General features: G+C 41.3%; 4 protein-coding genes across 7 annotated transcripts; all 4 read right to left on the bottom strand.

The window, feature by feature from the left end:
• Positions 1 to 170: 170 nt before the first annotated feature.
• On the bottom strand, positions 171 to 2,335 carry LOC134867095 (gamma-crystallin M2-like). Its single transcript, XM_063887423.1, has 3 exons — positions 2,097 to 2,335; positions 1,184 to 1,426; positions 171 to 634 (listed from the first exon to the last, which is right to left on the bottom strand). The coding sequence occupies exons 1-3, from the start codon at positions 2,109 to 2,111 to the stop codon at positions 359 to 361; spliced, it is 534 nt and encodes a 177-aa protein (XP_063743493.1). The 5' UTR covers positions 2,112 to 2,335; the 3' UTR covers positions 171 to 358.
• An 831-nt stretch (positions 2,336 to 3,166) lies between these two features.
• LOC134867672 (uncharacterized protein C2orf80-like) lies at positions 3,167 to 6,442 on the bottom strand. Of its 2 annotated transcripts, none has more exons than XM_063888403.1 (9): positions 6,317 to 6,442; positions 5,498 to 5,569; positions 5,337 to 5,418; positions 5,173 to 5,255; positions 4,811 to 4,901; positions 4,570 to 4,647; positions 4,367 to 4,454; positions 4,141 to 4,259; positions 3,167 to 3,819 (listed from the first exon to the last, which is right to left on the bottom strand). In XM_063888403.1, exons 2-9 carry the CDS (start codon positions 5,536 to 5,538, stop codon positions 3,751 to 3,753), a joined length of 651 nt encoding a protein of 216 aa, XP_063744473.1. In that variant the 5' UTR covers positions 5,539 to 5,569; positions 6,317 to 6,442; the 3' UTR covers positions 3,167 to 3,750. The 2 variants fall into 2 exon arrangements, with proteins under 2 accessions (XP_063744473.1, XP_063744475.1); XM_063888405.1 differs by having other exon boundaries at positions 6,293 to 6,429.
• Positions 6,443 to 7,161: 719 nt separating this feature from the next.
• LOC134866807 (shugoshin 1-like) lies at positions 7,162 to 9,623 on the bottom strand. 3 transcript variants are annotated; one of them, XM_063886955.1, is made up of 3 exons: positions 8,432 to 9,623; positions 7,475 to 7,589; positions 7,162 to 7,380 (listed from the first exon to the last, which is right to left on the bottom strand). In XM_063886955.1, exons 1-3 carry the CDS (start codon positions 9,621 to 9,623, stop codon positions 7,251 to 7,253), a joined length of 1,437 nt encoding a protein of 478 aa, XP_063743025.1. In that variant the 3' UTR covers positions 7,162 to 7,250. The 3 variants fall into 3 exon arrangements, with proteins under 3 accessions (XP_063743025.1, XP_063743028.1, XP_063743029.1); XM_063886958.1 differs by having other exon boundaries at positions 7,475 to 7,586; XM_063886959.1 differs by having other exon boundaries at positions 7,475 to 7,544.
• A 76-nt stretch (positions 9,624 to 9,699) lies between these two features.
• Positions 9,700 to 12,748, bottom strand: LOC134866808 (shugoshin 2-like). The gene is made up of 7 exons (XM_063886960.1): positions 12,604 to 12,748; positions 11,729 to 11,868; positions 11,444 to 11,619; positions 11,214 to 11,288; positions 10,835 to 10,902; positions 10,581 to 10,732; positions 9,700 to 10,487 (listed from the first exon to the last, which is right to left on the bottom strand). Exons 2-7 carry the CDS (start codon positions 11,817 to 11,819, stop codon positions 9,700 to 9,702), a joined length of 1,350 nt encoding a protein of 449 aa, XP_063743030.1. The 5' UTR covers positions 11,820 to 11,868; positions 12,604 to 12,748.
• Positions 12,749 to 12,842: the final 94 nt, after the last annotated feature.

Genomic DNA, 12,842 nt, shown 5'->3' with positions numbered 1-12,842 from the left:
AGCAAGTCAAGAGTAAATATGTGTGTCGAGAAATAAAGTGTCACTGTAAACAAAAACAAAATAAGATCTGTAAAATGGGACGACCAACGATGGATTTTTTGTGTTCGTTTTTCGAGTCGGTCAGTTAAATCAGTCAACACCAAAACATATATTTACAGACGCACAGAGAAAACAGTTTATAATAGATTCATTTATTTAGATATTCAAAACAATCATAGCCAAATGAAACATCCCAGCCCTAGTTTTACCACACATCTCAAAAGCATTTCCACAAAAATATCTTTGTTTTGGAGGAGATGTTTAAAGATGGAGTGTAATTAAAAGCAATAGCATGCATACATTACGGATTCTTGCTAAATTAAAACTCTGTGATTCTGCGGAAGGAGCCGGTGGTGGCGCAGGTGGCCCCCCAGTCGCTGAACTTGCGGTACTCCCCGGGCCTCATGAAGTACTGGCGGCCGCGGTAGTTGGGGTGTTCGTAGAGGGTCCAGTAGCCCTCCATGACGTTGCAGGAGTAGATGTCCCGGCTGCGGAAGTTCTCCTGCACCGACTCGCAGTCGTCGCTGAACTCCATCATCTGACCCTGGAAGTTGGGACGCTCGTAGATGCGCATCCGGTAGGGGCCCTCGCTGGTCTGGATGAAACACAGTAAAGCACCAAGTTAAAACAGAAGAAGAAGAAAACATACTTTTATTAATCCCTTACAAGGAAATTGCTTTCTCTACTCTGTTGTGTTGACACACAGAGGATATACATGCACAAACACAGAGGAAATACATGCACACACAACCACATGCAGAGGAGAGGTGGCAGAGCAGAGAGGCAGCCAGGCAGCCAGGTACCCGGTGCCAAGGGAGCAGATAGAGGTTAGGTGCACCTCGGCAGTGGCCTAGGAGGAGAACTGGCACCTCTCCAGCTTCTTATTTTAGGTCCGATCGGGACGTGAACCAGCGACCCTTCGGTCCCAAGACCAAGTCCCTACTGACTGAGCCACTGCCGCCCCCCAGGAAGTGCATCGGTGTAGGAAGTCCTCCATCGGCTTTAGGGAAGATTGATATGATGAAAGCTAAATAACTTCCTTTTCTTTTCGCACACAAAAGCTCTTTCATCCATTCCCCTTCTTCATTGTCTACCAGGTCAAAACACTAAAACCAAAACATATGAAGCAGACATTTTGACTCACATAGGAGAAGGTACGGCAGGAGCGGATGGTGTCGTTGTAGCCCATCCAGCGCTGGTAGTCCGGGTACTCCCCCCGGGTCAGGACGTACTGGTACCCGGTGTAGTTGGGCTTCTCGTACAGCACCCAGCAGCCGCTCTCCACCTTGATGGAGTTGCAGCGGCTGAAGTGGGGGTGCATGTCAGGGCAGTCGGTGTCGCACTCATGGGAGCGGCCCTGGAAGTTCCTGTCCTCGTAAAATGTGATCTGAGTCCAGGAGAGGAATCAGGGAGAGGTCAGTGCAATAGCAGTATTGGTGCATGGAAGTAGCAGGAATGGAACACTGGGTCTGTTTTATGTTTGGTAAATTGTATGTTACACGGTTGGAGGAGCCTAGGACCCAGTATTTTCATTCCCAAAACGATGCTGTAGCTATTGTGCACATGCTAAATAAAAGCTTTGAAACATTTATCAGACAGGAATATAATACTGTACACATCTCCTATAAAGGCTAATGGTCAAGAACAAGAACATTTCATTCTAATCCTAGTTGCCGCAGTATTCATCCACGCCTGACTATATGAAGTTTTTGGAGTGTTTTAAATCTGTGTGATTTGATAATATGCCTCTTTTCACATTAATTGCACAATTAGTGTCCCACCCAGAGCCTTCATGAACATTATGTAAAAGACAGGTTTAAGTGATGAGGTAAAACACTTCTTGCTTCTTGCATTTAGGACAGAGTCAGTGTCCAACCCAAAACCCTATCCTACCTGCGGAGTTTACAGGTGAGAAAGCCTAACTCCAATATTTTCACACCTATCAGGATGCAAATAACCAAATAACAGTTTCTTTTTGACATGTTTTAGAGGTTGCATTGATATCCAGAATGCTTCATAACCAGGTTTTATGAATCAAGTATATGCAGAAAACGTACCTTACTGCTCATCATGCAAAGAGTCCTGGAGCCGGTCACCTAAGGGAAATGTTGGTCTCACTAAGCAGCAGCAGGAGCGCGCTATATAAACCTCAATCAAAGGGTGAGCAGCTGGTATTTCAATGAGCGGGGGGTTTAACGCCCTGGCATCGCTGCCAATGGTCCTGATCCTGGGCATAGAGCAGAAACGCCTGAATCATCACTGCAAACGTCCTACCAGGCAAATTACTGACCCACGGTGCCCTCTTTATTGATATGCACATCAGAGAGACTTTTTATATGCTAATCCTTCATCAAGTGGATTAATCTTTGCATGCAGAATGTCAGAGGTCATCACAAAACAACACAGCATGTGAACTTTTGCTGAAATTTCAAACTGTTGGAGCTGAAATTCTGGAAAATGTGAATAATTGAGTTGTTCTTATTTCTGGCTTCATTATTGAAATTCTTCTTACTATTTGTTCAACCTCCATGCGGTCATAATATGTGCACAAACTCAGACATTTTTAAAAGTCAACATTTACAGAAAATTTCAGAAATGTGTCAAAAAAAAGTCAGATCTTTTAGGGAAAAAATTATAATTATGAAGAAATTCAAAAAAGTTTAAATCTGGAAAAAAATTCTGAAGTTTGAAAAGAAAATAAAAAAGGAAAAAAATCGGGAGACAAAATGTGTGAATTTTTCAAGGAAGATGATGAGGGCCACATGAAGGAGGAGTTAGAACAATGAGAAAATAAAGAGACATTTAGAAAAAAAATCTGAAATAAGAAAAAAAATGTCAGATCTTTTAAAGAAAAACTGATAATTTTGAAGAAATGTCAGAAATTCAGAAAAAAATCTGAAGTTTCAAAATAAAATCTAAAAGAAAAAAGATTGGGAGACAAGAAGTGGGGATTTTAAAAAGATGATGATGAGGGCCACATGAAGGAGGAGTTAGAATAATGAGAAAATAGTGGGACGAGTCGAAATTTAGAAAGAAAGTCAGATTGATGCATGAGTGATGTTTCATTTACTTTTATTTGCCCTTTCTTTGAGAAATGTAGGCTACCAAAGCAACTGTAATTTTCCAGCTGTATTTTTAATAATTCATTGTTTTATCATGTGAATTGGTTGCAGCAGCTGTTCATAAATCCATCTTCAATCTACTTCATTTCTAAGTAAAACTTGAGAAATGTAATCAAGCAAATGCCAGAGAGACATCCGTATCAATATGTAAACAGGAAGTACACAAGCTAGCACAACTTCCAAGAAATACTGTTGTTATGTAAGGTATTTGTTTGGAAATGTCTGCACACAGAAAGGAGAACAGGTTGCAGAATGTATAATAAAGTTTATAATAAATGTAAAATATCATATTATGCTCACAAGTGTTCTGATTCATTCCTGTGTGAGTAAGTAAAAGTACTAATAGCACTATGGTAAACAGTTCATGTTTAGCATTTAAAACCTTACTGAATTACAAAGATATCATCAAGAAAACGTATGTTAAGTATCACAAGAAAAAGTACTGCCTTTAAATCAGTCTTTAAATATGGAGTTGTTCTCAGTGTGACAGTATGGAGAGAGTACTTAAGGTCAGGACAGCAGAAGTGAGAACTGGAAGTATTTCAACACCCAAATAAACTAACGTAAAAGACCAAAACAGCAGGAGTCTTCAGTCGTGCAGAGACTGCAGTGATCCCTCGTAGTGCTCAGCTGTCCCCTCAGGGCGATCACTGATGTCCTGAGGAGAGGAGAGGAGAGGAGAGGAGAGGAGGGGAGAGGAGAGGAGAGGAGAGGAGAGGAGAGGAGAGGAGGGGTTAGATACATGAAGTGTGTGTGTAGATCCACAGGGGGGCAGTAGAGACCTTACATACGGATTTCTCTGATTCATTATATATTTCCAAGACACATTATAAACTCTGCAACCTATTTCCATTTGCCAGCTTGAGTAGGTACTTCCTGTTTACATACGGTATGTGATTGGGCAGTGATACAGATGACATCCTCTGAAATAAGCTGTATTTGCATCAGATGAGCAAACGAGGTCGCTGTGGGTACTCACAGTGAGGAAGGAATGAGAGGAGGAGGAAGAGGAGGAGGAGGAGGAGGAGGGCGCTGTCACTCGTTTACACGGGCCTCGAGTCTTCATCCTCTCAGACAGCCATCTTTTCAGCTTTTGACCTGAGACATTTTATGGATTCAAAAATAAGTTACACTTTTTTTTTAGATCAGTGTTTTTTTTTTTAATAAAATGGCTTCAAGAGCTTTGATATATTTGTCACACTGACTGTGTTTCTTGGAGTGGTACACAGCCTTGTAAGACCCGAGCATGGCTAACGGATGGTAGGACAGAGTGAAGGGGTACACCAGTGCGCCCTAGATACAAAAATAAAATTAAAAAATGGACAACTAGCATTTCTAAATGACCAAAACTAATGTGTACAGATCTGTTTCTTCTAAACCCAAGTGTGAATTAATGGGATACTTTCACCTTGGAGTGCTGGTTGGGGAATGAGGCTGCTGGTTTGCACCGGTACAGAGCCAAGATCTCCTCCACTGGAAGGTGATTCTGGAGCAGGACAGCACAGCAGAGGTTAAATGCAGCTAGCAAATAAAAAGGGATGTCTAATCTAGATAGGTGCAGTATGAACCTCATACAGAGGGGGATTAGGGCCACATGACAAAACAAATTGGATGTGATAGTTGATGATTTGACCTCATGTTTAACTCACCATAACAATCCCAGCGAAGGAGGACAGGATCATGGCCTCTCGCTCTAAGCGGTTCGGGTACTGAGCGCCTCCTGAGCAGCTCGTTGCTCCACTGTGGAACAGAGGAGAGTTCCATTAAAATACATTTAAGGATTTAACGAAGGAAGGACGAGCATAGTGTTTCCACAGCAGGTGCAGGAGGCCTTGTTTTCTTCTGCCTTGCCATGATCCCTTGCTAATACTTTTGCACCTTTTACTCAAGTTAGATTTTTAATTCGTGAATTTGACTTGTGGAATTATACTTTAACTTCAGCTGGAGAGCCAATACCTCCACTACCACCTTTAAAGTCTAACTATAGACTTTAAATTCAGAAGCAGCTTACATGATGTCTCTATCGAGCACATCCCGGCCCTCTTCTTTGTCCAACCACCACAGGGCAACCGTAATGGCCAGGTCATAGTGAGCCTGCAAACACACCGATGAAACACACTTCATAATTATCCGTTTCTTTCTGTGTTTTCTACGAGTCTCAGATAATGTCTGTACCAGGTCATCCAGCATCGTGGAGGTCCCCTTCCCTTTCGGATCAAAGGAGTTTTCTCTGAGTTTCTGCCCGATGTAATCCCCTCTGTTCAGATTATAAACACATGAATTATTTTGCATTTTGTAACAGTTATTTTTAACACTGAGCTTTTTGATCAACTCACATGAGGGCCTCAACTTCTCTTTTCAGCTGCCTTGCCTCCATTTTCTGAGGGAATTCCTTTCATGTATGACACCTTAAAAAAGAGGAAGACTTAAAGACTTAATATTACCTCATTTGTAAGATGACGATAAGATCTCAGACACTAATGGCGAAGAGGGCTTGCAGAAACCCAAAGATGTAATAACTTTCCAACAAAATAAAATGCTGTTTATTTATTTGACATTTATTCATACAGTCTTTCCCCCAGTTGTTGTAGATAATGATTCATATTTAATGTCACCGTTGTTTTGCCTGATCTTATAAAATGTCTTTATTCAAAAAGTGTATTGAATCTAATTTAAAATAAAGAACAAATACTTTAAATACATTCAATTAAAAGGAGAAATGCTTTGTCTTTACAGGCTTTATACCACCTGTAAAGCCCAAACATGTAACACATCCCCTATAAAGTGACAAGATATTAATGATCTGTTAAACGTTATTATATACTAGGCAGGCCGAGTAGAAACACATTTAATGAATCCAAAATAAAAGTAACTATAGGGTTTTACAACATGTTCAGGTTAAGTGCAAGAGGTGTCTATATTATTGTGTGCTGCAAGCTTGCAGTACATTAACCTATGGATAAGGGGTTAATTGACTGCTTCCCTTTAGGACTTGAACCTGACACCCTGTTGGACCCACACAGAGACACAAACAAATACAGCGGTCCACCTGGAAGAAACTGAAAGATTCAAACTGAACCCGTCCGTTCTGTGCAAGAATACACCGAAAAACAAGTCAATAAGAGACTTACTTATTAGGTGGCGTCTGTACTCACCACAGAACTCGGATCCACCATCAACAGAACTTCACATGGCGGGTCAGCACCGTGCTGAAGTGAATATGGGAAGCTTTGCGGGGAACACAAGCCTCTGACAGCGACGAGGCGCAGACTTCTCAGGTGAACAACCGGGAGTAATTAATTCATGACCCCCCCCCCCACCACCCCGCCCTCCCTGTCAATCTCTCTGAGCAGCTACACTACTGGGAAGCAGTGCTGATACTTAAAGTACATTTTAAGCACAAATTTGAGTTACTTTCCCTAAGTATTCTCAATACTCCTTTATACTTCTACTCCACTACATTTTAGAAGCCAATATCCTACTTTTTAAACCACTACATTTATTTGACAACTTCAGTTACTTTTTAAGTTTAGATTTTTAGCATAAACGTTTACATATACAGCGGCGGAAGAAATTAAGAGACCGCTCTAATTGTTTCTTAAATCTGTATCTCTAAATGCATGGAGGCCATTCCAGTGTCTGTTGCATTCCAACACAGAGAAAAATGGTCAGTAGTTTATAGAATACAATAAAAAACACAACTCAAAAGACGTACCTGATAATAAGAGAAACTGATCATGCTGAAGTGGCCTCTTCATTTTTTCCACGGCTGTATTTTTAGATCAAGATATCCAGCAGTAGTGCATAAATTATAGTAACGCAGAAACTCAAAATATGTGTTCTGATGCTAATACTTCCACTTCAGTAAAATGTTGAATGCAGGACTTTTAAAATGTAACATGGCTACTTTTTCTTACACACAACATCTGAGTTCTTCTTACACAGACTCACGTTTGTCCAGTCTAATCTACAAAATATGGTTGCAAGCAAACGCAAAAAAGACTGATCAATAGTCTTTATTAAGAGGAATAAAAAAAACAACAATTTGAAATAAACCAGGTTCAAAATAAAATCAACAAAAGGGAAGAATCAGTCGACCAAAACGGATCTCTCAGGCTGGTTCTGGTTCTTCTTCTGCTTCGGCTTCTTCTTCTTCTTTTCCTTGAACACCAAACTCAGGAAGTTGCTGTCGGTGAATTTATCTCCACGCCTCAATTTGCTGTTCAAAGGAGAAAGAAATACACGTGATTACCCGCTGCTGTTTTTCTGGTTTTATCTAAACTGATTCCATTGGATGGGTGGAGGCTCCTCACCAGTTGATGGTCGGCTCCTTGTAGCTGACAACACCTTTCCGTCTCTGGCTCCTGCCTCCATTTTTATTCTCTGGGGTGGCAATGGTGTTGGTCAGTGATGTTAAGACTCTCCCTGCTGCAGCACAACAATCACAATTAAGTTGCTTTTTTTTTTTATTAAATGGAACAATTTTGAACCTTGGAGAGATTCTTGAGGTGGGGTTGTGTGAGGAACTTGTATACGCTTCTACAGTCAGCGTATTACCTGCAGTAGTTGACAGAAACAGCATAAAGTCAAATGCTTCTGAGGGTGGGTGTAAAACACTTCTCTGATGCTCACAGCTGTATATTGTTTTTATCCTCATGCCATCTAGAGTAAGTAACACATTGACACAAGCCCACTGATTTAAAACCAACCCTTTAATCCTGGTTGCTTCATATTAGGACAACATGAAACCAAGACCCAATTTCAGCTGTGCTTCACTTCAAAGCTGCTCACATGAAATGAAAACGTTTTCTTCTCCTAGTATTTCCATATTTAGCTTTTAAAAATGGTGGTACTACGTCCTTCAAAAATACCCATAACAAGATGCTAAAACCAATAGCTGTCATTTAATTGGTTGCATCTACATTTCTGCTGCTGTGACACATTGGTGTTTTATAGAACATTTAACTCATCCAGAACATTTCATATCGAGTATTCTTTGATACATATCTTTTATATTGCAAATAAGTTTATAATTGCTGGTTATGTTTATTTTAATTGTATAATTTTTGTACTTAATTCCAACTCTTAAATATTTAATGCCTGAACTTCCCAGAATAAAGTATCTATCCATCTATCAGTAATTGCCATGTCCTTGCAATCGTTTACATTAAATACATCCATAACAATGTTGATGTTGTTGGACCAACAATGTCACTACATTATTACACTAAATAAAAACCATTTTTGCAGACAAACAATGGTTACCACACCTTGAGAGGGTTCAGTGACCGCAGGAGACTCTTGGATCACTGCCGCTCGGCCTGATGTCTTCCTCCTGGGAGTGGCGAGTAAAGAGTCCATCTCAGTGTCATCCAGGACATCTGCGTCCATCCATGGCGGCATTTCGTCCGTCAGCAGGTCCTTATCCGCCTCCTCCCTGGTGTCCAGCTTGTGTAACACGCGAGTGGTTCTCTTGTTGTTGAATGTAACAATGTCTTGGGTTTTCCGCCGGTAGACGACAAACGTCTCCCTTGGCTTTTGGCCTTCTGTGGATGTGTGCACCTTGGGAGTGTTTCTACACCACTTTGGATTCTGTGACATCCCGGTCTTTGACTCGTTTGGTTCTGAATCAAATAAATGGTCAAAGCTGTCGTCCTTTCCATTTATGTGAGCACGCGAGTCAGCCATTAGTAAATCGTCTAATTGTTCCTCGTTTCTCTCAGGACCGTCATCGCAACGGACAGGTGAGGCATCCCCGCCTTCCTCAAGATAACACGCTTCATTTTTAGATCTTATTCTTTTGATGCTACTTTTGATCTTCTTTTTTCTGTCACTTAAATGGTCAACACACTTTTCCCTTTGCCCTTTCTTCTTCTTTTCCTCTCTCCTGGCTTTTTTAGATATCTGACACTCTGATGCTGAAGTGCGGTCTTGCTCCAGCGCCAGTAACTCGAGGTCCTCATTGCAACTCAAATCCTCTTGAAGGGCTTCTCCGTCCATGGTGGCCTGCCAACGACGCTTAGAGGAGCTTGGCGTTTCCTTGATACGGTCTCCATCACTGTGCAGGTTGGATTCTGAATGATCTAGATCATTACCAGCCGCCATGGCTGTTGGCGGGTCTCCTGTCTCACAATCGTATGTTTCAGTAGAAGGCATTAAGTCCTGCTCTAGGGTATCGACTTGTGGTGCCGCTCCATTAGAGAAGAGGCTTTCCCTGGCCACTGAGACCACAAATGTCCCTCTGTTACTGGATTTCTGACTCTTTTTTTCTGTCTTCATTTTGCGCTGCGGTTTAGAGAACTCTGAATGCGTGACTTCCACTGCACAAAACGGGAACTCCGGTGGTTCTCGCTCGTTCAATGCTTCCTCACGTTGTTCTTCTTCCACTTCTATGTGAGGCTGTTGCAATGAGGACTGACTGCTCTCACTTTCACGTGGTGGCTGAGGAAAAGACACAAACATTTTCCTGGAGGCTGAGGAACCGCTCCTGCCTTTAACCGTGGTCCTCCTGCATGTGATTCTTGACCTTCTTTCTTCTTCATCCGTTCCTTTCTGGTGTTATGTTTACACCTTTGGCGGATTTTGAGTATTCAAAATCAGGATCTGTGAAATAATCACCCAGATCCGATCTGCTAATTCCATTGGACTCTGCTTTTGACTTATGGTCATGGGATTTCTGTTTGTCCATTTCCATTTTCTTATGGTTTCCAGGTCCCAACTTGCTCTTGCTCGGTTTGGGAATGCGAGAGTTATTGCCGCTCCTACCCAGTGGTTTGGGAAATGGAAGCTCAATATCATCTGGGCTTCTTATATCATGTAGTGCAGGGCCTTCTCTCTCTAACAAAGTCCCAGTGGGAGCACTCTGAACTTCACTCGACCTCAAATCTGCAGAGATCTTTTCTTGTTGGTTCTCCGCTGCACTTGACCCAAAGGCTTGTTCCTTATCCTTCTTGGCTTTTGGCTTTGCAGAGCTCGCTTTTTTCTTAGCTTTGGTTTCCACCATGACTATCTCCGTAGAATCACTTACCGTCATTTCCATTGTTGTATTCAGAAGCACAGTCTTCTCTTGTGGTTTGGTTTCCATGACTGAGCTACTTGGAAGGGGAACGTCATCCGAAAGAGATGGTTGGGGTTTTTCACATGTGCTTACAGCTGAGTGTTGGGTTTTCTGTAAACAGAGGATTGACTTCATATCAAGCACAGGTTGTGAGAACATCGCAGACAGCCTCTCCACTTCTTCCCTCAGGCTGCTCCGCGGACCGGATGTTCCTGTCTGGGGAATCTGTATAAGCCGACTTGAACGCCTTTTCTCTGAATCTCTGTTATCTGTGAAAAACAAATTGTGAAAAATTACTTATTTCCAGGGAATTTTCAGGTTATTTGAGATGAGAAACAACAACAAAATATTGAGCTCCGTACCATTGAAAGCATCTGTGGACTTTCTGGGTATGTTCAGGATATTAGCAACGTTTAAACATGAGTTTTTTTCGGGAAAGTCCGCTGTTTCTTTTTGGAAATGACACAACACAGGTTGTGCCATTTCTGGCTGAGGTGGCTGCACATCTGTAAGACTAAACAAGACAAAGAGAAAGAAATAGCAGATGTCATTCAGAGCCAACTTGAAAAAGTTGTATTTCAAAGTATATTTTGATCTGAATACTGTATTTGCTCACCTTTCTACTAAAAGATTCTCTTTGTCGATGCCACCAGATAAGATCTCGTTGTCCACAGGTAGTTTATTCTGTGTGGATTTAAATGCAGTAACAGTAACATATTTTGTGAGGTAAAGTTGGACATTTACAGGCATTTCAGGTCTATAGTTCAATCTTATAAATGTGTGAATTATTTTAGATAATTTTAAAAAATCTGGGCCGAAATATTATATATGAAAAACAAGGAAAAGGAAAATCAGGGGGAAATCAGACGCCATGTCTGTGCTTGACTATGAAGATATCCAGATCACTTTGGTTTAAAACAACACACTGTTTGCCATGTTTACAGGAGATAAATATTGTACTGGGTTCTATTAAACTTCTTGAGAGGAATCCTTACGCCATCAGAGAACAACACATCCACCATGTCCAAATGCTGCAGAGTGTTGCTACGGAGGGCCTCCAAGATGAGGAGCTGGGAGACAAAAACAAGATGAATCACAGTCCATACAATCAATCATCAAATCAAACAGAGCACTTCAGAGACAGTCTGTGCATTATTAATTAATTCCATGGTAAGAAGTTATTGCCGGCTTGATTTTAATGTTAATTTTAGGTAAATAAACCAACCAGTTTCCTTTGCTTGTATTTCTTGGCGGCCAGCTCGAAGCACAGTGCCTCCACCTGTTTCTGATAGTGTACAATGGCCACCTCCAGCTGCCTTCTCCTCTCCTTCTCAACCCCCAGAGCAACAGCTAAGGCCTTGTTGTTGGTCTTCAAAGAGACCTTGAAGAAGGAGGACGTGTCTGGGGACGAAGCATCACAATATTAATTCAAAAATATTCTCTTACGTAGCTCTGCAACATAAAGGAAAAAAATGATTGTGAATGTGTGTAAAATGAATGACAGACTCACTGAGGATCTTGTGCTTGATCTTTGATGCTGTCACATTAGTTGAAGTCTGCTTGGGCGGCTTTAAAGATGCCATTGTCAGCCAAGGCAACATCACTCGCTGTATAAACGCGTCAAGATGTCTGAGTGAAGAAATAAAGAACCTGGAAGAAAAATGTTCCTCATTATTTACCTCACAATCACATATTCAAAAGAGCAATATACATTTCTATGTGGGTTAAATATCCTTTAAATGCCTCCAAAATTCCTGTAGGGTCTATAAATGTAGGGTCTATATCATGCCATGACAACAACTTGTTGCAACCATCCCCACTCCTCCATCATGTAGTTTCTATGTCACTTAGAAGTCAAAAAATCAAGGATTCAGACAAAGTCAGTATAGATCAATTCTTCCAAACGGCCAGGACAGTATCACACTATGACACCAATAATATCTTTAGATAAATGCAGCAGTAAAATGTGTCTGCTGTTTTCTGTGTGCAGATCTAGGTTTCCTGAGCTCCTACAGTATGTGGTGTCATTTCTCTAGCATGTTTCCGATTGGAGGAATGACACTTCAAATGTACTACAAACAAATACCGTTATCCACATAGATATTGTAATGCTTAATTAGATGTACAAGTTACATTGTGGCAAGTAAATATCAACGCCCATGTTTGGGTTGAGCTCATAGTTTGTTTAACAGTCACTGACGTACACACACAACATTGTCTTTCAGCATTGACACAAAGGAAAAGTAACTCTGATGAAAAAATCGGAAGTATGTGTTGTTCTAACGTTAGGATGCTGACGTTGAAGTTAGCTTTTTCAACGTGATATTTCTCCTATTCTAACCCAGCTAGGTAGCTCATTGCTCGGAAAATAAGGAGAGAACGTACCGTCATTAAACGTAAACCAGCCGTAGACTGCTCCTCAAACGCGTAGTCTGCTTAAAGACCGTGAATTTATCGAAATTGGATCACACTACGACACTGAGAAACCTAAATTAACTGTGGAAAACCCGTCTGATTTCAAACGCAAACAAAAGACCGCCGTCAATTCGCGCATGCGCTATCAGTCACGTGATAGAAAACGGGATCCAATCAGAATCGTTGTAAGTTTTGCTCCCCCCTGAGTT

This window comes from Eleginops maclovinus, chromosome 7 (assembly GCF_036324505.1).
Source record: "Eleginops maclovinus isolate JMC-PN-2008 ecotype Puerto Natales chromosome 7, JC_Emac_rtc_rv5, whole genome shotgun sequence".
Taxonomy (NCBI): Eukaryota; Metazoa; Chordata; class Actinopteri; order Perciformes; family Eleginopidae; genus Eleginops; species Eleginops maclovinus.
The sequence above is the reverse complement of the archived record's forward strand: the minus strand, read 5'-3'. Positions and strand labels throughout refer to the sequence as shown.

What these genes read in the sequence shown, in the direction of transcription:
- LOC134867095 (XM_063887423.1), bottom strand. An exon ending in CCTGCCGTACCTTCTCCTAT is followed by an intron (nt 635 to 1,183) that starts GTGAGTCAAAAT and finishes TGTTTCATCCAG; the next exon opens with ACCAGCGAGGGCCCCTACCG.
- LOC134867672 (XM_063888403.1), bottom strand. Translation starts at nt 5,538, where the DNA reads ATGGAGGCAAGGCAGCTGAAAAGAGAAGTTGAGGCCCTCAT. An exon ending in AGAGAAGTTGAGGCCCTCAT is followed by an intron (nt 5,419 to 5,497) that starts GTGAGTTGATCA and finishes TAATCTGAACAG; the next exon opens with AGGGGATTACATCGGGCAGA. An exon ending in TCCCCAACCAGCACTCCAAG is followed by an intron (nt 4,455 to 4,569) that starts GTGAAAGTATCC and finishes TTTTGTATCTAG; the next exon opens with GGCGCACTGGTGTACCCCTT.
- LOC134866807 (XM_063886955.1), bottom strand. Translation starts at nt 9,623, where the DNA reads ATGTTTGTGTCTTTTCCTCAGCCACCACGTGAAAGTGAGAGCAGTCAG. An exon ending in GGTCACTGAACCCTCTCAAG is followed by an intron (nt 7,590 to 8,431) that starts GTGTGGTAACCA and finishes GTTGTGCTGCAG; the next exon opens with CAGGGAGAGTCTTAACATCA. An exon ending in AAGGAGCCGACCATCAACTG is followed by an intron (nt 7,381 to 7,474) that starts GTGAGGAGCCTC and finishes TCCTTTGAACAG; the next exon opens with CAAATTGAGGCGTGGAGATA.
- LOC134866808 (XM_063886960.1), bottom strand. Translation starts at nt 11,819, where the DNA reads ATGTTGCCTTGGCTGACAATGGCATCTTTAAAGCCGCCCAAGCAGACT. An exon ending in GATCAAGCACAAGATCCTCA is followed by an intron (nt 11,620 to 11,728) that starts GTGAGTCTGTCA and finishes CTTCGTCCCCAG; the next exon opens with ACACGTCCTCCTTCTTCAAG. An exon ending in GAGAATCTTTTAGTAGAAAG is followed by an intron (nt 10,733 to 10,834) that starts GTGAGCAAATAC and finishes TGTCTTGTTTAG; the next exon opens with TCTTACAGATGTGCAGCCAC.